Source organism: Procambarus clarkii, chromosome 42 (genome assembly GCF_040958095.1).
Source record: "Procambarus clarkii isolate CNS0578487 chromosome 42, FALCON_Pclarkii_2.0, whole genome shotgun sequence".
NCBI classification, from domain to species: domain Eukaryota; kingdom Metazoa; phylum Arthropoda; class Malacostraca; order Decapoda; family Cambaridae; genus Procambarus; species Procambarus clarkii.
The window spans coordinates 4,790,009-4,814,333 of NC_091191.1; the positions used below are offsets into that span (position 1 = coordinate 4,790,009).

The 24,325-nt window shown below is 46.6% G+C and overlaps 1 protein-coding gene across 1 annotated transcript in view; it reads left to right on the forward strand.

Moving 5' to 3' along the window:
- Positions 1–370: 370 nt before the first annotated feature.
- Positions 371–24,325, forward strand: part of LOC123770358 (uncharacterized) — a 66,911-nt gene continuing 42,956 nt past the window's right edge. Inside the window, exon 1 of the mRNA XM_045762184.2 lies at positions 371–919. Coding sequence (XP_045618140.1) covers positions 544–919 — 376 coding nt within the window. The 5' untranslated portion in view covers positions 371–543. The remainder of the gene's footprint in view (positions 920–24,325) is intronic.

The window sequence follows — 24,325 nt, forward strand, 5'->3', positions numbered from 1 at the left end:
GTTCTGGGTGTTGGGGAGAGGGTGGGTGGGGGAGGCCATGGAGAATTAGGTGAGGGTGTTAGGGATAGGAGTGAGGGTGTTGGGAAGAGGGGTGAAGATGTTGGGGGAGAGGGTTGGGGCAAAGAGGAGTGGGGGGGAGGGTGTGGAAATTGGTGAATGGGGATGGTTGTGTTGGGGAGAGAGGTGGGTATGTTAAGGAGTGGGATAGGGGGGGTAACTAGGTAAGATGGGGGTTTGGGTATTGGGGAGGCGGGTTGGGGAGTAGGTTGAGGTTCGTTTGGAAGAAAGCTGGGAGGAGGGAGTGGGGCATGGATTGGGTGGGGGAGTGGAGGCTGTGTGGCGGCCGTGGTGGCGTCGGCAGCTTGGCCTGCTGCTTCCTCAGTTGGCTGGCAAAGGTTCAGCCGCGCGGACCAACGTTGGAGCGCTGCTCATTCTTTCGCCGACGTCTGTGAGAGAAACTTGTCTAGATTCCCGCCCCTACTATTATTTTTGCCCATTAATTTGTTACGCATCTATCATTCTTTACTAATTTAAGTCCCAACAATGTACATCATGCGTTCTGTTCTCCTGGTGGCACTTGTAGCCACTATAGTCCAGTCTCAGGGGCAACGACAGAGAAACAGACCACGACAAACGCGACCCGCCAATAATCTACCCGAATCCTCAGCTCCCAATCTCGCCCTCCTACCCCGGGTGGGAGAGGCGTCCGAGTCGTGCCCAAACCCAGGGGAGGAGGTGAGCTTCGAGCTCATCACTGGCTTCGTGTACTCCTCCGCCGACGACATAATCGACTCCAAGATCGGCACGCTGGTTCTTGGGGAGTGCATCGAGTACTGTCGCCTCAACTCCAGGTGCCAAGCACTCAACTTCGAGACGGGGCTCTGCGTGCTCTTCAAGACCGCCGCCGGGGAGAACTCAGGTGAGTGTCTTAAGTGTGAGACTTGTGCGAGAGCGGTGAAGCATTTATGCAGGTGCAATCTGAATAGAAGTGAGCGAAGCTCTGTAGGAGAAAATTTCGAACGTAATTATTTGGGAGACGTGTAAAGTGTTTTCGATGCACAAACGGGTAGTTTGGCTCCTGGATTAACTAGGATTTAGCCAATGTTGATGAGTATAGGCAGGTTTGGCAATGACCTCTCAAGGGTTCAAACTCCAGCCGGCAGAATGAAAGAAAACCCCAGCCCAATCCATCATCGGTGGCATTATAAGTAATGGAAGGTTATAGGCGGGTTATAGGAAGGTTATATATTTTTAAATTAACATATAGGTTATATGTTAATGAACACATTTTAAAAAGTACTTTTGAAAATTTGTTGATTAACACGAAAGCGCTCATAGTAAGGTAAGGTAATTATCAGGAGAGAACAGTATAAGCTATTACCACCGCTCAAGTCATTTCTTGTTTACTTTTTCCTTTCGTGGATATATATATATATATATATATATATATATATATATATATACTGTAAATGAAGGGTGTGATAGAATATAAACCTGCATTATTGTGGTCCTATAAGTACCCTGGAATGCATTTATATTATTTTTTACAAGGATATGGGATCCCATATTAACTAGAGGTGATACCTTTGTTCTATAAAAGAGATGCACATGTAAATCTTAATATAATTAGTTTATACGCAACTTTATCATATAGCTAGACAATTAGACAAAAATCTAAATGATGCTAAATCTTGGACATTTCAATTCAGAGACTTCAATGCAACCATAGAAAGTGAACTTGGGTAATATATATATATTATATATACTATATATCGTAACTATCCAAACCTTATATCGTAACTTTATATGTACTATATAAAGCAACAGCTCAAAACTTGAGAGCGCCGAGGTGGTGATTGTTTAGAGGAATCACTCGAAGAATTTTCATCCCAACCCCCACCACCCACTGCCCCCCAGGACACTATCCCCGTCCCAAGACAATACCACCACTACCACCCCTCACTACCACCCCACGACACTGCCACCACCACCACCATCTCCTTAAGGCATTCAGCGGAAGGGGCCAGTTACTCGGACTTCTCTGAGGTCTTCACTTATCTCACTCGACCATCTAACCCCATGGCATAATTATCACAGTGTGTAGAGCAGACCATACTCGTGTATATATATAAGGTATAAGACCTGGTGCCAATGTCAGAATGTTTGTTCGGGTCACTCACCTTCTCCCTTATTCATCCTCCCTCACTCATCTTTCCCTACTTCCTCTTGCTTCCTCACCCTCTTCTTTTGCCTCCCCCTCTACTTTCTCTTCGCCTCCTTTTCCACTCGTTTGAAATCAAGTTTGCTTCTACTTTGAACTTTTATATTTTTGCATATTTAGGTAACAACGATACATAAAAGTAGTCCTGGTATTCAGTCTCGACCACTGTTTGTGTTGCTCATGCAACTGATGCGTCTTACGTTGTGGGAATAATTAGCTTAGGATCTGCTGTCATGCATGTTTCTTCCTAACGTGGGAGTGAGGACAGTAGCTCTATCAGTCTACCCTGTCCTCTTCCGTCTAACGTATCTTAGGGGGCTCTTCCCTGTTGCCCTTCCGTCTAAAATACCTTGACAGGTAGCTCTATCCTGCCGTCTTAACAATTAGGTCTACATCTTTCCACTTGAAGTCGTTGACAGGCAACAATATTCAAATTAATGAACAGTCGAGCGAGAGGACATAATTGGAAAGGCAGATGAGCCACAGAAATGTGGAAAAGAACTTTTCCAGCCTCAGAGTCGTAAATAAGAAGAAGATGAGGACTAGATGAGAAAGTTGTCGACGCCAGTTCCATACACAGCTGTAAATGTAAATATGATAAGAAAAAACAGTTAAAAAGTCTCTGCATTGAACTAATGATGGTCGAATGGCAGAGCTTAAGAGCAGATGCTCAATCCTGCGAGCTCAACTTGGCGAGTACAACTAGGTGGGTACACACAGGACCTCGCGGCCCAATGGACATCAGTCGGGAAGCTGAGTTCAAGGGCCCGGGTTCGATTCAAGGCCGGGGTTGAAACAAATGGGTAGAGTTTCTTTTACCTCGTGCCACTGTTCATCTAGCATTGAATAGGTACCTGTGTATGTATGACAGAGAAATATATAGTAGACATGATAGACAAAAATAGGTCAAGAGTCGGTACATTAGACAACCGAAAGTTAGAGAGGCGGGGTCCAAGAGCTCGATCTTGCATGCAAAAATACAAATATTAAATACACACACTCAAAGCATATATATATTATTCTTCATAATGTGTGTTCTTGGACAAGAACGGGTGTTTTTCTTAATGTTTTCTTAACGTCTGTTTACCCACTTATGTCCTCACGCCTCCCCCCCCCTCCTCTCTCTCTCTCTCTCTCTCTCTCTCTCTCTCTCTCTCTCTCTCTCTCTCTCTCTCTCTCTCTCTCTCTCTCTCTCTCTCTCTCTCTCTCTCTCTCTCTCTCTCTCTCTCTCTTTCTCTCACATGCTGTGTCGGGTGCCATCACATGTGGGAACAAAAGGAAATGAAGCAGCAAAATTAGTCAGAACACGGGTAGGGGAAGAATGAGTGTCACTACACAGGTAGGGAATGAATGTTGGACATAATGAATTTGGATAGACCGGAAAAGATTTCCTATTTATGTTGCAAAGACAAACTAAACTAATCTAACTTAACCTTCCTAGGCCTAATGCACGATATATGATTCCTAACATAGTACACATGTGTGCTATACTAGGCCTAGGAATATGTAAGTTTTTTTTTAGCTTCATTTCTTTTTTGGACTATAAAGTGAATAGTACAAAAATCTACTATCTAATTCCTTAGTACGTCAATGTTTGTATTATGGTGCACATAGTTACAAAAAGTACTGTCTAAACAGGAGGATGGGTTATATCATAAATCGTAAAGATTTGAACAACTTTATACACAGAGATCACACTAACGTGATGCATCAAATGAAGAAATCCACAAGGGCCGTGACGAGGATTCGAATCTGCGTCCGGGAGCATCCCAGACACTGCCTTAATCGACTGAGCTACGACAGGGTTAAAAGAGTTGAAACCGAAGTTCTACTGAACTTACTGGATCCTGTAGCCTCTCCGAGGCACAAACCAGGATTTTACACAACTCCCCCCTGCACCCAAGCTATGTCTCCCGTTCTCCCTCTTGGCTACTCTCGTAGCTCAGTCGATTAAGGCAGTGTCTGGGATGCTCCCGGACGCAGGTTCGAATCCTCGTCACGGCCCTTGTGGATTTGTTCATTTGAACAACTTCATTAGGGTCAGTGATATTACAGTTGATGGGCGTAAATATTGGGGTAAGCATTGCCTCTGTTTTCGTAGTTAAGTTCTAGAACAGATGTTTTGTGTTGATCCGGAGGGGAGCCGGTCGTCCGAGCGGACAGCACGCTGGACTTGTGATCCTGTGGTCCCGGGTTCAATCCCGGGCGCCGGCGAGAAACAATGGGCAGAGTTTCTTTCACCCTATGCCCCTGTTACTTAGCAGTAAAATAGGTACCTGGGTGTTAGTCAGCTGTCACGGGCTGCTTCCTAGGGGTGGAGGCCTGGTCGAGGACCGGGCCGCGGGGACACTAAAGCCCCGAAATCATCTCAAGATAACCTCAAAATAACCTTGATCAGTGAACACAGTCACAATAACGGGGCTGAAAATGAAAGAGACCAAACCCACTCATCTAAAAATAGTGACGATGTTTGGTCCGTCCTGGACCATTATCAACTTGTATTGATGCTGTTTAAGATCCAGCAACTCGGATGAAAAAGTTGCAAAGTAGCACGGGGTATGGTGAGCCCGCAGTGGACTTACCTGGCACAGGAGCGGGGCTGCGGCTGCCAGGTAAGAATGGACTATAAAGGTAGAGTCATCACGACTATAGAGTCGTGATGACTCTACCACTGTGTTGAGTGGTAGAGTCAACACGAGAAGGGAAGGTAAAAGGAGGAGTCAACTATGAGACCGAGTTAACTTGCAATCAGAAAAATAAAGGAAACCCCAGACGGCGTGATGGCGAGAGGAAAGAAGTGAAATAGACAAACATTGTCGGTGTTTGTCATCTCAATCGTGGTGGACAATTGCAACAATTTCTGGTATTTGCAGTCTGGATGACGCCTAGCAACATGGGAACCATGTTAACCAATAATATTATTTCTGTTTTATAAGAGTGGAAGGAGAGACGAGGGCCAAAAATGACTATGAGAAAAAAGACCAATTAAGTGGAGTGGGAGGAGATGGATTATTGAGATGGGAAGGGGGCAGACACGCAAAAAAATAATAATTGGAACAAGAGGAATGAGGGAGAGCGTTGAGGGGGGGGGGAGGATTAGGAGGAGGGTGTCCCCCACCTCCCTGACCTTCAATCGCAAGACGGAGTTCAGGGTCAGTTGGGTTGCCACACAGCGCCCCGTTCCACCAGACTGTCATCAACTAACAACGACAATGAGGAACACCTAACACATTCTTCAGCCGATATCCGTGTCGTAAGAGGGTCGTGTTGAGGAGAAACGTAGAGCAGCAGCAGCAGCAGCAGGAGGAGGAGGAGGAGGCGTTGGGTCTAAACATGGGGGATGGGGGTGAGGAGGGATGTGGGTATGGGGGCAATGTTGGAGAGTGGGGGGATGGGGGTGGGGGAGACCCAAGCACCGTTACCTAGCGTGGCGTCATCGTCGATATCCCAGGATAACTGTTTCTCCAACACCTCCCCTGCTCGCTCCCTACCCTGGCCTTACCCCGTCCCATCAACACCGCCACTTAGATAAAGTTTGTACCTGACGAGCGGACCAAGCACTATGGCGCCGCTGTAGTCAACTTGAAACTTATAACTACAAACTTATGAACGACTGCAGGAGACACACTGTTGGGGTGGAGAGATAGCTTGAGAGATGACGTTCACTCGGTATACTGCAGGAAGGATCGACTCGAGAATGGTCCAGGACGGACCGAAACGTCGTCGTCCCTTCACCTTCTAGTGTGTGGTCTGGTCAACATAGTGCAGGAAGGTTCAGTGTTCCCGCCCCCCGAGTCCTTTCTCTGAACCACCCGGTGTTTGAACATCTCTCCTGAGGTGAACTACCTATCACGAACAATTATGTTTATGAACATCTAATAAACAGGTACCCACCAGTACACCTGGCGGGTGTAGGGTTGTGGAGGGGGGTGAGGTTAAGGGGGAGGGAGGGCGGATGTAGTGTCATTGTGTGTGGTCGTGGGTAAAGGGGGGGGGGGGAGAAGTAAAGGGGGCGGGGGAAGGGGTTGTTAAACTTGTTAGCATTGTAGGGCAGGTCGGGCAGCCTTGACCACGTGGTACTGGCCTAAAGCCCTAGTGGGCACGTCGTCCCGTTAACTAATCCAGCCAACTGGTCTACCCACCCCGGGCACCCGTACCCGCTTACTGCCCCTGCTGCCCGAGGAGCGAGCAGCACTGCTTGCCATGCAGCGGGGGCAGCGTGTGGCCACAGCGTCCCAACACACCAGATTGTTTTGTTTAGAGGTAGATAAAGAGGATGGAGAGCACAGATGAAGGGAAAAGCTTAGAAATGGGGAGATATCGTGCGAGTTATGATAGCAGGCCTTGTCTGAGATGGCGGGGGGCCCTTGTACGTATATGGTGAGGCCCTTATATATACACGGATGCAACTGTCCTTATACACGAATGTAGCTGTATGTATACCCATATTGACGAGGTTCTTATACACAAATGTCCATTACTAGGGTCCCGAGGCGTCCCTCGAGGCACAAAGGGAAGGGGGAAGGTGGCCAGAGTGGTGGCCAGGGAGGAGGGGGCTGCATCCGTCAGGACTCAGGTGGCTGACGGGGAGGCCCCCAGAGGTGGTCCAGGTGTAGCTGCATCCCTGGGGAGACGGGTGGGAGACGGGTAGGGGGGTAAGTAGGTCACGGTGCTTCTCCCACGCAGGTGCGCCTGGGAGGTGAAGGTGCGTCGCCCACACCTGGCGAGGCGTCAGCTCTGTGCTCTCTACACAACCAAGTTCAAGTTCAAGCAAGTTTATTGATAATGAAATACATCTCAAAAGGATGGCGTAACTTAGGCTATTGCTACTCTCGGCGTACTCGTCCCGTCCTCATAAATTGATAATACAACTGTTTGTACTACATTATTACATTTTGTTTTCATTACATTTTAAAGTTGTAATTCCCCATAATTTGCTATGTTGAGTGAGAGAGGTACCGGAGCGAGTGAGAGAAGTACCGGAGCGAGTGAGAGAGGTACCGGAGCGAGTGAGAGAGGTACTCGCATGAGTGGGCGAGGAGAAAGCATGAGGGAGGTGGGTATTAGGGGCGATGGTGAGTCTGGTGATGGTGTATGCAGCAATAATTCTGATAGTGGCCCCACCATCTGGTCACCATTTGGTCCGGGAGACATCTCCTGTCACGCTGGGTGCAGTCGCACCTCCACAGGTCTCCAGTATCATCTATTGATACTGGTGATGGCTCAAAAGGGCCACCACTTACGAGCTATTCATGCCCGTGCCACCTTTTGGGCGGCTTCATCTTCATCTTAACACATTCACAAGGGAGACATCTCCCATCACGCAGGGTGCATTCGCACCTCCACAGATCCCCAGAATCAGCTCTTGATACTGGTAATGGCTTAAAAGGGCCACCACTTACGGGCTATTCATGCCCGTGCCACCTTTTGGGTGGCTTAATCTTCATCAATCAATCTGATAGTGGCCAGTCTGATAGTGATGGCAGCGATGATTGTCACTGTCACAGTGGCCGTGATGGTGACAGTGACAGTGGTGACCAACTGGTCCGGTACCATAACTCTTATTTCCCACTTCTAAACATGTTCCTTTACCTGTACCTCTTTATCTTTCCCTCACCCCCTACCCCAGAAAAAAAGGTGATGACACTGGTAAACCAGGCAAGGGGTAGGAGAGGATTCCCACTACCAGCCCTGGGAGGGGGAGATGGGACAGAAGAGGGAGAGGACAAGGTCGTGGAAAGGAGGGGGGGGGGGATAATGGAGGTGAATGACCAGAGGGGATCGGTCTAGGCGGAACAGGAAGACAGCATCTTAATGTTCGTCTGACCTTTCCACATTAATCTCTCGTGTTCGACACTAATCTCACATTTTAAGGAGAGAGGGAGAGCGAGAGGAAGAGAGAGAGAGAGAGAGAGAGAGAGAGAGAGAGAGAGAGAGAGAGAGAGAGAGAGAGAGAGAGAGAGAGAGAGAGAGAGAGAGAGACTCTCTCTCTCTCTCTCTGCTTATTAATATCTTTAATATCTGTATACACATCAACTCTTGATTGAGGCGATTGCGATTGAGGACACACACACACACATACACACGGTCTTACAGCTGAGTGGACAGCGCTCAGGATTCGTAGTCCTAAGGGTCCGGGTTCGATCCCCGGCGGTGGCAAAAACAAATGGGCATAGTTTCTTTCACCCAGTTCACCTAGCAGTAAAAATAGGTACCTGAGAGTTAGACAGCTGTTACGGGCTGCTTCCTGTGTGTGTCTGTGTGTGAAAAGAATCAGTTGATTGACGGTTGAGAGGCGGGCCCAAAGAGCCAGAGCTTAACCCCCGCAAGGACAACTAGGTGAGTACACACACACACACAAAGAGTGATGCGATGGCGGCAGATTAAATACAGTTTCAAATGTAAATACGATAGAGCCCAATAGGCTTGGAAATCTATACACAATTTGATTGAACGTTGAATAGCATTGAAAGAAGTTATCGAAGGCCCCCCTCTTATCCACAATATATAGAGTAAATACAACAGTGATCTATAGTATTTCTCTTCAGTATGCAGCACCTGCTTGGACCCCAGCCTGGAAAGTACAGAACAGAACCAGAAAATGTTTAGAAATGAACAATCATACTGATGGATTGATGAAGAATGTCACCCAAGAGGTGGCACGGGCATGAATAGCCCGTAAACAGACAGGTAGCTGGAAGAAGCCAATCATGTGACTCTGTAAAATGTGGTGACCGACAGATAACGACGCGAGACCCTTGGGGATTCTTGATTTTATAGTCCATATATATTACAGCGGTGGAGATGAAGGGGAAGCCAGAGAGGAAGGACGGTTGGTGGGAAAGGAGTTAGAGATAGAAGAAGGTAAGGGACCGGGGGAAGAATTTACGCTAACATTACCTAAAGCCAAATCCAATATTATGGCAGCTTGCGATGACGCCCAAGTGTACGATGCTGCAACCCGTCCTCAGACGAAGTCCATTCCATCCAGCGGTCGACCCCAAAGACGCATTCATCAATTTTAAGATGCTGTTTATTCAAAATAGGAATTTTATCAAATATAAATTAATACTGTTATATATATTAGCATACTGTACATATCTAGGCACTGGTTAGGTTAGGTGTTTAGGTAGTGTTGGCGTTTATTTGTATTTGTAGTACGTGGGTGAAGCATTTACAGCGTTGTGGTTCGAACAAAAGTCGTCAATGAAGCACTTGTTCCGAAAGTGTTCGAACGTCATCAGTTGTAAGTCGTTTGTAAACCGTTTTTCATTCATAAACCAGGGGGGGGGGGAAGGTTTGGTGCGCGCATGGAATGGACTCTGGCCTTTGTGAGGACAGGCTGGATAATTTCCGGATGATTGGCGCGAAGGGTGCTGCACATGATTAGGCAGGGCCGAGTAGTGAGCATGATTCGCACATCTACGCGAACAACGATTTCAATTTCGACTTAATGGTCTAATTCCATACCAGGAGGCGCTAATTGAATTGCTACTTGACGCTGAGGACTATAATCTTTGGTGGTAAGATATGTATCATTAACGATACAACGCTGACCTCTGAGTGGCAGGTCAGCAGCTGGCTTTGTTACATGGAAAAAAATATATATAAACTTTAAACTTGAGCACTGAGCCGTACTTGAGAGCTGAGCTATGAGAGTGCTTGAGCACTGAGCTACGTTTGAGCACTGTTGTGTTTTCGTTCTACTTCTTTCTCTGATATATTACTCAGAACAGTTTCACGTCTGCTCTTCTAACGTGAGTGACCCCAACACAAAACACACACATGAAGCTTCACTTTCGGTCAAGACCAGAAATCTCGCAAACCTCTCGTTGTTTCACACATTCGTTTCCTCGTAAATCAGATATCATCGTTGTGGGTTTGATATCATCTTTGTATTCAGATATCATCTTAGTGTGTCGGATATCATCTTACTGGGTCGGATCTCAACTTCCTGTGTGACATGTCATCTTACTGCTAGTACTACATAGCTACATGTTGTCTCCAGCTACCTCGACGGCATGGAGACGATAACATATGGGTGTCCTGATGGGTGTCCCTCAGGACTTGTGCTAATCGTCAAATTAATTGAAGATGCATTCGATAGGTTTAGAGTTAGGAGAGACCTATGCGAGTACTTATCTGGAAACAGGGTTGTTGATTTTTAGAATACATTTCCAGGTAACACAATAGATTTGAGATTGATAAACTATTTCAAGCGTAGTTTGGGTGGATATAAACACTAGCTGCCTCGATTGGGCCAATAGGCTTGCATATTTCCTTAATCTATATTTCATAAGAACATAAAAATTAAGTCGGAATCATCATATGAAATTAAGGTCAAGTCAGAAACATTATGAAAGTAACCGAAGCGTTTTGTGAGCCTACTAATGCGGATGTCTCACGCACCTTCGTCAGAAACAATCGGATTTCTTCGGATTCATGACCACCGATGCTGCTGGCAGACGAGGGGTGAATGCTAGCTAGCCCAGGGAAGCTGTATATGTCAGGGAGGATCTTCGTATGTCACAATGCATTTGGCGAAGAAAATTTGATAAGCTTCCTAACCGTGCTTTGAAATCAGATGAAATCCGACACTAGCAAACAGAAGAGTAGAACTAATAGCACCGTAGAGCTTCAAACAGAGCCGTAGAACTCTTTCAAACTAAGTGAGAGGCTCAGACAGAGCAGTACACCTCCCTTGCAGGACTCTAAGTTCGGGGAATTGCTGTCATATTCCCGTTCGTGCCCAAGCTGACACGTTAGCACGGGCACTTTAGCATAGGATGGGACCGTTAGCATAGGCAGCCAGCCTTGAAGGTCTTCAACCCTCTAGTGACTCACTCGTGTCGTTCTTTTAGCATATTTTAGGACCATTTCGTGTCCTGCATACCTCTTGCAAAACCTACATAATATAAAATAATATAAATGTAACTATATATATAGGGAAGGATCGTACCACCTCCATAGTTAAACTGGAGACCCCCATAGTTTCGGAGAAAAGTAAAGACATTAGAGTGATGTAGGTAACCAACCTGTTTAAAATGTTTGAGATGCTTCATAAACACTCGTCGTCTAAGTATAAATTACTTATTAAAACATTTGCAGATGGTTCCAACTGGTGTGTGTTATAGCCCAGTCGTGTCTCTGGGGGTGACTAACCTCTTGTAATTCATCATTCATGACGTGTCATTCGATTACAACGCGTTTGGCCAGCTCCGTTGGCGGTGTCACATGACTGTTGCATGACTGGAGGGGCTATTGTCCCCGGTAAGTTACTGGACGTCTTGTGGGGCTACAAACCCCAGAAATGTTTGGAACTTCTTAGTTCCGAACATTGTTCCATTCTACATTGTTGTTACTGCTGTTCTTCAGTTATTATTTTATAGACAACGAAAGAGAGAGAGAGAGAGAGAGAGAGGGAGGAGGGGAGGAGGGGGGGATAGGAGATTACTGTGTAGGTCAGTGCAAGCAACAGGTCGGGCCCCCTCCGGACGGGGACGGCCGGCCAGAGGAACCGGTCCCGAGGTATCTGATGACCAGCGGACACGTGCTTCCCCGCCTCCCCCTTTACACCACACCGCTATTGCCACCCTCAGACCAACACCCCAGTAGCTAGATGCACATGCAGGTGACGCACGCACACACACGCACGCTCGTACATATTCGAGACATCTAGGTACACATTGAGATGATGTGTGCCTACAACCACAACGCACATATACAACTGACATGTGCGCATGCAGCCACAACACGTACACGCACGCTCACACACACACACACACACACACACACACACACACACAGCTGACATGTACGCGTCTGGACACCACACAGGAGCGCTGCCCCATATTTAATGGCCGGACAGTTATAAACATATACATTACTACATTGCCTCACTGACCAGTCACTGGCGGGAGCTAATGACCTCTCCAACTGTATATTAGTGATCTTCCTTCACTTCAGACACTCGCGTTTCAGAAATAATGACTCGAGTTCACGTACTGAAAATAATGATCTCGTCTAATCACATTTATAATGACTTTCTCCAATCACATTCCAGCTGTAATCGATTCAGTTGTCGACAACCCGTCCTCAACTCAAGTCCATTACATCCAGCGGTCGACCCCACAGACGCATTCATAAATTTTTACATGCTGTTCATTCAAAACAGGAATTTTCTGAAATATAAATTAATATTGTAATATATTAGCATATTGTGCGTATATAGGCATAAGTTAGGTTAGGTTAGGTGTTCAGGTTCTGTTGGCGATTATTTGTATTTGTAGTACGTGGGTGAAGCATTTACAGCGTTGGGGTTCGAAAAAAATTCGTGAGTGAAGCACTTGTTCCGGAACTGTTCGAACGTCATCAGTTGTAAGTTTTTATTTTTTTATTTTTATTTTTATATGCAAGCATGCAATTTAAATACAATAAAAACAAGAAAAGTACAGAGAAAACAAAACAAAACAATAAACCACCGGCCAGAAGGACAACAGCACAGGACAACAAATTACAAACACGAGAAATGCAAGAGCAAACATCAAAAGAGAAAACAATGTCAAACAAGCAAGCACAGTAACATTACAAAAGAAAACAGTATAAAACAAAGCAAACATCAAAAAGTATAACATGAAACATAACAAGAAAATCACAATAAACAACAAACAAAACAAAAATAAACAAGCACAACATGTAATGCAATAATAAACACCAGTGTAAGGTACATCACAGAAACAAGACATGAATAAAAACACTCACACCAAACCAACCGCCTCGCAACAAAGGGAGAGGCCAAAATATACAATAAAAATAAACAAACAAGCCATGCAATCAAGAAAACAAAACATAGTAACATACACAACAACAAACAAGCACCGGCCTGAAGGACCGAGAACAAAACACATCATAAAGGACATCATGAAATAGAACAAGAAAATCGCACAGCACACAACAAGCCAAAAACAAAAATAATAATAATAATAAAAACAAAAATGAAAACAAAAACAAAATTAAAACAAAAAACAACACAATCTAGCAAAGCATAAGTAGAACACACATGGCAAAGTAACAACACAAAAGCAAATACAGGAATAAAAACGCCCTCACCAAAACACCGGCCTCACAACAAAGAAGGGAGAGGCACGTGCACAAAATACAATAGGGCAAACAAAAGGCCATAGGGGCACACAACACTACAGTAATATAAAATCAGCTGACATATTTGCCCGGGAACAAGACCCGGGGGAACCGCACATTGAACGCCTCCCAAGAGGCTTGACCCTCCACCGGGTACGCCATGTCATCCGGAACCCCGGCAACAAACACCTGCAAACAGGGAACCCAGATGGTGTTACTTCGGAGGCAAGTAACCGGCACCCTACTCCATACATCGGGAACCCGCCCATCACGAAAGTCCTCCGGTCTTTCAGACCGCAGGGACTCGGCAACCACGGCCTCCAGAACCTCAAGTCGCAACCCCACAGGAGAGAGCCGGACAGTGGGCACCAGCGGCTATGGGCACACCACCAGACGACTGCAGGGAACCAGGGCGGCGCGCATCCTTTTGTAAAGTCACAACCAGGCCACGCCCAGCACCAGCATCCCACTATCCCTGGCAGCGGAAGCCACCACACCCCATTGCGGAGAGCCCCCTGGCGGGGAAGGAACAGAAGGCACACCCGAGACACGGGCATCAGCACCAGAAGGCACATGAACCTCCGCCACCACCACCCGCGGAGACAACGACGCATCCAGATCCACGCCGTCTACACCTGAAGACCCACAGTCACTGAAGTCCCCAACATCGGCCCAGGCAGTAGACGAACGCCTGGAACGTTTGGGCTCCGGCCGGATATCGTCAGAGCCGGAAGCGGATCCAGAAACACGAGCACCACTAGCCGGACGAACCGACGCCCGACGCAGAACGACTGCAGCCTCCACCACAGGGGGAACCGGACCACACACAGCAGGAGGCTCCGCAGCCACCCCAGCACCCAGCACAGTAGGGACCCGTGGTGAGGATGCAGGGCCAGGTTCAGCAGCCGAAGACGAGGGAGAAGGCGGCGACGCCTCACAGGGAGTACCAGGAAGGCCCACGGGAGCAGCAGGGCCAGAGACAGGACCAGGAGTAACATCCGACGGCACCGCAACATCTGGAGGAGGGACTGCGACAACCGGCGGATCGTCGGGCGACGTTGGGGGAGCCTCAGCAGCGAACAGGACGCTCACCTCCTCACCCCCGGAGTCCTCCTCCAGAGGGAGCGGCGGGAAATCCTCTTCACGGAACAAATTCACGGGAGCAACCGGATCAGCAGTGCACCCGACAGCCTGATGTCCCAACAAGCCACACCAGAAACAAGTACGGGGCTGCCGGGCATAAAATACCCGCACATAGTACCCTAACAGCCGGACATAGGATGGAATGTCCGACCTCAGTCGTATCCCGAGGGTCGCAATGTTGGTCTTCACACCCGTATACTTCCCAGAAGACAGTGAGTTCATCCGCACTCTGACGACGGGGCCATACCTCTGGAAGAAGCGCCGGAGGAGGGTCTCGGGAAACTCCATGGGGGCGCCATGGACACTTACATATGTCACAGCACCACTGCGGTCCGAAATGGTCACAGACCCTCTGCCGTCCTGCAGCAGCAAAGTACGCCCCTCGTACCTCCGGAGAAAATCACGGTACACCGCCTCACCCACAAACTTTATGATCACACTGCGAGCAGTGACCAGCTCGACACCGTAGACGACCTGGACCGGGACCCTGAGCATGTCACTCAAGACCAAGTCCACAAGAGGGTATCCTGTACGACCAGTAAACTCCAAACTGATGGAGTTCACCCTCACGACAGCTGGAAGATGGCCGCCCATCGTCAAAGCGCCATGTCCACTCATCAGTTGTAAGTCGTGTGTAAACCGTTTTTCGTTCATAAACAGGGGGTTTGGCGGGTGCATGGAATGGAATTTGGCTTTTGTTTGAAGGAAGTGCTGGTAATAGAAACATAGGTAGTGAACGAAGCACATCTCTAAAATGATTCTGACATAGTTATGATTCGTATGTCAAGTGTTTGCATTCTCAGTTAGCCTGGTGGATTAACAAGCATTTTCCCAGGTGTTAAGTGGATGGTATGTAGAGAACTAGAGAGACGGTCTCATTTCATGCAGGACGGCGTTCAATCCCCCAGTTGTCAAAGTGGTTGGGCACCATTCCTTTCCCCCCTTCCCATCCCAGATTCTTATCCTGATCCCTTCCAAGTGCTATATAGTCGTAATGGCTTGACGCTTTCTCCTGATAACTCTCTCTCGATAAGTCCTTCATTACTCCCTGTATTTAAAGCTCACGTCTCAAGATGTTTCACGAACGGCTTTATATACAAATAATTGTTATTGGAACTAAAATGCCTAACCCAATCTTACCATTAATCAATAATATTAATTTGGGTTTTAAAAATATTGTTTAATTATACTGCACTGAGAGGTGAGGTAACCACAACCAAACCATGGGGGGGGGGGGGGTTATGAAAAAGATGGTAATTAGCCTTGGGCCGTGAACTGAGGTGTGAAACAGGTGCTCTACCTAGCATTGTTGACTCTGCTCCACCACCATCCCTCTCTACCCCAAACACACTCCTCCACGTTTCATTAAATTCCTTCTTTTGTATTCCTGTTGTTCATTTCTTTGTTAACTTTTTTTTATTGTGTTCTGGTTGTCTACTTCCATTAATTTTATCCTCCTTTCTCATGTTATTGTTTCTTATTTTGTGTTTTGTCTTCCTCTATATTTTCCTCTGCTGTTTTGAGGCATGCTTTAAAGTCTTGGAAGATCACTATTAATATCTGGCTGTTGAATATCGATCTTGATCATAAAGTCTTGTTGGAAAAAATGCGACTGTTTGTTTTCTCATTATGAGGCTCTAACTTGCTGGGTTATCAAAGTCTATAACTTATGAAGACATATTTTCTTGCTGCAGATAATTTTTGTTATTTATTAAAAGATCTTGGAATATTGAGACTGTGGAAGACTAGCGACATGACACACACACGCCTTAGAAAAGTGACTGTTAATTTCTAAGATTTTTGTTCGTTTCGCATTCGGTCACCGTTGAAAAATCAACGGTGAAAACACCGTTGTTCACACCAGTCACTGTGACAGGTTTCGTTGAATTCCGAAATTCAACGGAAACCTTTCACAGTTTGCCCATTTGACCTGAGGTCGTAGGCTGTAAGGGGGTTTCAGCTGCTGGACCCCGTCTATAGCAATGTATGTTTGTTGCTCACAACATTAATTACATTTAATGTTGCTATAAGAGTTTTCAATAACACAGTTTCTGTCTTCTGTTTAAACAAATGATAATTGATTCCATAGACCCTTGTTCCTAGGAAATAGGGGCCCCAGAGGAACGAAAATGGCATTCAGTCCCACGGATGTCAGGTTCTGGAAATGCCCCAGGGATTCAGGTTCCGGGTCCTCAGGGTACGTTAGCTTCCGGGTCCTCAGGGCCCGGAAGTGTCGGCCACAGTAGTGAAGATATTGCAATGATAAAGATCATTGAGATGTGGCCTCTGGTCTCCTCCCACGGAGCGTTGGGTGCCTCTGCTAATCTGGAGAAAGTTTCACGGAGCACTGACTATATAATTTGATTAAGACCACGACGGCGAGACGGCAGTGTGGGCGACAGGCGGAACGATTAGCCTTTGTTTAAATGTTTATTGTATTGTGACATGTCTCCTCCGGAGAGTCGACAGACGACAAACTGACCCCACGGGGAAAATATTTGGGATTTTTAAATCGGTAAACATAATGCAGAGAGCTTGTTAACTGACATCATGACGATTTTATTGCCGGAAAAATGGCTCATTTAAGATGAATTGTTATACGAGTTCTGGTACCCTGTGCGGGTCTTGGGCCCTCGGCTGACCGCCCCTGCGTGGACGCTCGGCTGAGCTGTCCTGGTAAGTGTGCACGTTAGTTGGATTTAATGAGTGGTGAGGGCGTCTCCAGCCCTCACACTCAGGACCAGCGTGACTGAGCGCCACACACCACAAACACGCCAGCCGTGACTAAGACGTTCTCAGGCGTATAAGTGCTCCGGAGGTTTGCTTAGTGAACTGCGGTTGTTGCCGGCCGCCAGCTGGTCGCTACGTAGGCGCCGAGTGTGTGTGTATGTGTGCTGTGGTCGACCCGTCCTCCCAACTAATAGGTCGCGTTTTTCACGTTATCATAACCACCGTTATAAACGCAATGTATTAACAGAAGTAACGGCTCGCCAATGCCTTCGTTTTCTATTCACTGGACTCGATAGGCTACGTTAGTTGCTTGGGTTCGTCGCGTTTCAGGTTACGTAAAAAAGTTGGATTATTTTTTTACGAAGCGGCAAGTGAAGAGAACGGGCTGGGTGGGGGTGGGGTTAGGGATGACGGGAGTTATTTTTGAGGTTATAGTGTGTTGTGGGGGTGGTGGGGTTGGGGGTGGCAGAAGCGTAGTGCTTTAAACTCCACCACGTTCTTCAATACTTCTTGTCAGTCCACCACGTTCTAAAATGCTTTTAAGTTGGGTGGAGGGGGGGGGGGGGGGGGGGTATGGTGTGGCGTGAGAGGTAGGGTGTGTGGTGAGTGTGCAACTCGTCCTCCACATAGCTCGCCGCATTTTGACGTATACTTTACCTAAGGCCAGAAATTGTCGTGATAGAAATTGATAGCGACTCGCGAAATTGACGTAATGTTTCGTTTTCTGTTCACGGGTCGTCTGGTAGGTTAGGATAAGGGCACTTTAGTACGGCAGTTTCTTGACGTTGGGAACACTCGCAAGAACGAGCTGGAGTGTGAATGGTACAGAATGGTGTGGTTGTGGTGGGATTTGTGTGGTAAGGACTTTACTGATAGCAGACTTCTCTTTATTTCTCTCATATATATTGTACTTTACTAATTAAATCTACAATAAAGATAAACAAAAAAGTGAGAGTTCTGCAACAGCCAGAGAACTGATCACCGAGGAAGTATAAGGGTGAAAATTCTTCGCAAATTAATCTATTCTTCACAAATTGCTAGTGGTGTACCAGGTGTAATATGTTGACACCTCGGCTGATAATTCTGCTTCGGTATTGCAGATTTACTTTCAGCTTCAGTCGGTGAACAAGTTCTCAATGTCTGGCGCTGAAGCATAACGCTAACACAGGTGTTCGCGGTAAATAACTCGAAATTAATGTTTCGTTCCTGATGCATTGTACTATGAAAGAAGCTGATTTTGAATGAAGAACATCGCCAAAGATGACCTTAAGACCTATAGCTGTTGAAAGGTCATTGCGATTTATAGAACCAAATTGAAGATTTTTTACAATTTCCTTCAGTTCATTCGGTTTAAAGTTGTCAGTGTGAATTGAGATGGAAGATAAATTGTCTGCGTTATTTTTTTGTTTACTCCAACTGTTTGTTAGTGAGGAGCGTCGCTGTGACATTCTCATCCTTGTTGACCAAACCACACACTAGAAAGTGAAGGGACGACGACGTTTCGGTCCGTCCTGAACCATTCTCGAGTCGATTGTGACTTGAGAATGGTCCAGGACGGACCGAAGCGTCGTCGTCTCTTCACTTTCTAGTATGTGTTTTGTTCAACATTTTTCAGCCACGATATTGTGACTCCTCGCCTGCATTCTCATCCTTCAGCAACTGCCCAGTTGTTAAGTCAGGTGTGAGGACCGAGAATCATGTAGTTAACTCCTGTAAACCAGTTCAAATCAACCGCTTATGATTATATAACATTCCGTTAGATTCCCGGGTTTGTCGAACCGGTTGTGCATCGCCCCTTGGGGGAACACTTGGAGCGGCTCCAAGTGTTGCAGGAGAGTGGTCGGTGTGTTGTTCTGTTAAGTGCTTCTTTTTATACATTCACCGAGTTGTTAATGTATAGCATTTTACATCAGAGATTACAAATCCTGGCAAAATTATACGGTATTTAAACCTTGATTCTTGCTATTTTTCGGCAAGAATCAAGACATAATTCTCTTGCTTCTGTAATATATTGTAAATTTTCAACTGGATTTTAAACATTTCAACATTTTTCTTTTCCGTTATCAATTTCCTTTCTTCTTGCGGAGGTACGGTAATGTGCTGGTCTGTGTTGCTGCGTATCTTCGGGCCTTCTCAGTCTTCTTCTTGTGCTTTACCAAGCCAACACCTGTCAAAATACTGCTGTAAAATTGAGAAGGATTTATTATTTAAGGTTTTGGAACTAACTAACACCTGTCCTAGACTAATGGAATAACTTTCGCTTTACAGGTGCGTGTTGTGGCTCAAGTTGACTGTGTTTACTGTGAGTGTTCCATGTTTTGTTTAGGGGTTTGTATTTTACTACAAATATTACCATCACTACTGTTGCTAATGCTGCCACCACTGCAACTGACACCACCACAACCACGTCAACTGACACCACCACAACCACGTCAACTGACACCACCACAACCACGTCAACTGACACCACCACAACCACGTCAACTGACACCACCACAACCACGTCAACTGACACCACCACAACCACGTCAACTGACACTACCACAACCACGACAACTGACAGGCGTCTGTCTGTGTTCCCACCATACAGTGTCGTGCACTGAGAGATGTCTGTCACCAGGAGCACCAGTTACTAGCCAGATACGTAACAATGTGTTGATCATTGTGAAGGGCTAATGACCAGTATAACAGTTATATCACTGCCTTAGAACTATCCAGCAGCTGCTTAAAACATGTGTGTTGCATTTAAACTGGCAACACATTATCTTCAGGTGTTTGCAATTGCAACACCGGAAGGTAATATGTTGCTTCTGTAGACAAGGAAGTACTTTTCTGTGAAAGTATTTTAATACTATTTTTTATTTCCTTGCTCCTTTAACAATTCGTTTGGTTTGAGTATTAAAAAAAATGTCTTTTAATATATCAAATTTTTCAAATAGGTCTTAATCCGAGTTCCTTACGAGATAATAGGTTTAAACTTAAATAAATCAAACTTCGTGTCATTGGAGAAAAAGAAGAAACGGTGGAGACATGATTACGATTGACAAAATACTCAATGAAATTGACGTGGTTGACAAGGACGGATTATTCCTTGTGAACCATGTCAGTTCTATTATAATAATCTGTATGATAATACTCAATTCGGATTATTATTATACGAGGATGTATGGGGCGCGAACATGGGAACATGGGTGTAAACATTTTTAGATGTACATAAACAAATGTAAAAGACTATTTAATTGAAGGTTAGGAGTCTGGAGTCAAGAATTTAAGCTCAGCCACCATTAGCCTGGCAAGGAAAACACATCATGACGAGTACAAGACACATAAATACACACTCACACAAACACATGCAACATACACCCCACCCCGCCCCCCTACACACAAACAGGTTCCCAAACATCCTGAATGTATTCCAAACACCAGTGCCTGCGCCTTCCGGCAAGCCATTCTTTCCCTTCCTAGGTACGTTATCTACACATTTACCGTAAACGGGATGAAGATTCCCGCCGCGCTTGATATGAACGCCAAACATCCCGCGCCTCGTGTGTGTTCAAGAACCGAACTTCTGTGTGTCTTTCTCGTGGTGTGTGAAGGGGAGGGGAGGACATGCTTCCCTAGCGGCACTCAGTCTGTGCTGGCCGTGGCACTCCACCAACAACAAGAGATAAACTAAAAAAATCCACTAATACGGGTCTAATACAGCAAAAAGCTTCGAGTGACACGAATAACTCTTGAGTGGATTTGTGTACATTAAACATCTTATCAGAAACAGCTTCGGCTAAGGGATTCCTGGATGTTTGGCTCCACCACGGGGACCAGCGCAGACACGACACACACACACATGCCCGCGCCTGAGAGCCGCCTTTGCCGCCAGAGTCGGTCAGCAGAGCCGACTTTACTGCTGACCAGTAAATGCTGCCAAAATGTGCACTAACGTTAAATGGCATAATAAACTCCATATTTCAGGAGAGTGAATTAAGAAACTCATTGTTACTGTTAGTCGCAAAACCTCTGGCACAAAATAACGCTGGGCTCTGAGGTCCGCTGAACACCACTACAAGTTATACATCTTCCATATAAACAAATACAACTGTTAAGTTTATATTAGGCAGACTTCAGCCAGTCCAAACAGATCTTGGCTGGACCAAAGACCACACTTTACGAGCGTGGCTGGTGTATTTGACCACCACATCCGTCAGGCTCTGAGAGCGGCGCTGGAAAGTGTCCAGATTTTCACTGCCTCAGTAATGTCCTGGTGTTGTCCACCTGCTACCTGGCTGTCTTCACCTGGCTGTCCTGCCTCTCCGCCCGGCCCTGCACCTCACCTGGCTGTCCTGCCTCTCCGCCCGGCCCTGCACCTCACCTGGCTAATGAGTTAGTCCCTCTGCTATGGCGGCCGCACCTGTGCTTGTGTTTACAATCGTTGCTTCTGTTGGTCTGGCCAGTCATGGGCTGCTGCTCCGTTACCTACATCCATTTTGAATTTATGCAGTGAAGCCTCAGGTGTGTAAACATTAATTCCGAAGAAATTACAAAGACTTATGATGGCAAGGAAAAGGCGTCCGGCATTTAAGTGTTTCTTTCTTTCTTCTTGTCTACAGTTCCCACTATGTGTTATTAATATTACATGTCCCCATGGGAAGCCGGGTCTTGTTCTCCGGGGCCTCACAATGACTCGGTAGCGGTGTTGTCCGGTATTTGGCGGTGAGGACCTCTGGTCCCATCACGGCGAATGGGATGATAAACTGTTGGCGAGGACTTCCCTTCTTCGAAAACTGCTAAAACTTTTTCAGCAGTTTGTGCCCTGTTACAACAGTTTGGGGGTCTGTTAGAACAGCAATTAAGGGCCTTAATTCAACAGCATGAGCTTTGATTCAGTATCAAGGGGCTCTCATTCAACACAAATAGCTCTACCCCGACGTTATGGGCACTTATGCAGGTGAGGGAGAACCCTAACTAGGCGGTAATGATCATACCACAACAATCACTGAAAAGACCTACAAGTGGGGAGGCCTGACGCCAGGAGCAGCGCGCCGTGTCAGCAGAGGGTCCCCGGGTGCCGGCAGGAGGTCCCCGGCAGGAGGTCCCCGGCAGGAGGTCATCTTGTGGGCGGGTGCTGGTCATCACGCCATAAGTCTGGAGGGTCAAGCAGCAGTGAGACGACACTTACCTGGCAGGTGGGCGGCCATCCACGCCCCAGGAGTCAGCACTTCTATTGACCTCAACACCTGCGTCAGTCACAGCACCTGCGTCAGTCACAGCACCTGCGTCAGTCAATTAAACTCAGGTTCTCTAAGAGAGGCGAAGAGTAAGGGGCGACATGACTGAAGTATATAAATTGAAGAAATGAATTGAAGAAATATAAGAAATAAGTTGTTAAGAGTTCCAATAAATCTTTTTATTCTTTTAAGATATTCAACTTAACTCACGGGGTTCATTCTCAGAAAATTTATGTGTAAACTTATTATTGAAAATGCAACTTGAACCCTGTTTTATTATAAGTAGTGTGTGTGTGTGTGTGTGTGTGTGTGTGTGTGTGTGTGTGTGTGTGTGTGTGTGTGTGTGTGTGTGTGTGTGTGTGTGACTGTCCCAGTGGCCTAGTTATCCCCCAACCCCCCGGCAGTGGCAGCAGTAGTTACAGCTCCAGTAGTTACTTACGCCTGTAGTTACGCCCGTGGTCTCACTCTGAACCTCGGCCGGATATGCCTCGGGCTGCGAACGCCGCACTTTCAAACATCCGGATTCGTTGATGCCAAGCCGGGTGTGCGAGTGCTTTGGTATTTATATATCTATCTATCTTTGTATTTACCTATCTATCTTTGTATTTACGTACTTACCTATCAGTGACCACGAGGGGGTGAGGTCTAGCTCTGTGTGCCCCGCTGACTAGACTTGTGGCCTCCGCTGGTTATTATTTTACATTTGATATTGTTGACTTTGAGAGTTTCTTGCAGTATCTGGCCTAGAAGTTGTGGATGGAGGTGGTTTCTACAACTTCTCCTTGCAGTGCGTTCCACTTGCTGACCAGACCCGTGTTTCCAGAGTGTGTGTGCGTGCGTGTGCATTTATAAATGCGTGCGTGCGTGTGCCTTAGTAAATTTTATATCACTAGCTAATAATAATAATATTATCATTATTTTTATTTATTATTTATATTATTATTAACGGATTCAAATACAGCCAAAGCAGAAGTGTATCACACATATATTGGTGTAGAATACAACAGAATCGTTGATAGAGTTGGTGTCGGCTTTTTTTTTGAGGGGGGGCGGGTGGGGGGTGGTAAAGAGGAAGGAGAGGCAAAGGTGAAGGGAAGTTTAGAAGTGGGAAATACAGTGAGAGGTATGAAAGCAGGCGGGCTGTCCGCCTTGCTGACACGATGTGTGGGTGTTGGCAGCTAAGCTAAGGTTGCTCTCTCTCTCTTGTAATGGTGTCGGCATGAACGACACAGTAACAACACAACAGGTGCCAGGCGTCGAGGGCCCCGGGGCTCCTGGCCCCTGACATTAGCCTGCCAGGGGGTATGGGGCGATGGGGGTCGCTGGGGTGGCAATAAAGGCGCTGTGGGGGGGGGGGGGAGGGGGAACTAGTGCCAGGCGAGAGCCTTCGAGGCTTGTGACCCCTGACCTGCCAGGAATGAGGGGGGGGGGGGGTGCGACTGGGATCGTAATGAATGGCGATCTAAACTGACCCAGTCGCCATGGTGCTCAAGGAAGCCCAGCATTAAAACTAGGGAATGTTGATGCTAATGGGTAAACAGAAGTGTATATATTTTATTGCAGGTAGATCTGAAGTGAGGTGAGGTGAGGTACCCTGTCGAGGAGGACTGGGTAATCTGGCCCTGCATCCTCATTGGTCAGCTGGACAGTAGGTGGGGTACCTCCATTGGCTCCTCCATCTTGGTCTTGCTGATGGCAGGACGCACTTAAGTGTTATCTGGCTATTGATAATTGAATGACTGTGTGTGATGTGAAGTGCTTTAAGCTATTTCTGATCTCTTAATGTCGCTATATCTGTTGATGTTGTCGGTGTTGCTGGTCAGTATGTCTCTGGTGATGTGTAGTGTTGATGGGATGTTTGGTATAGTCT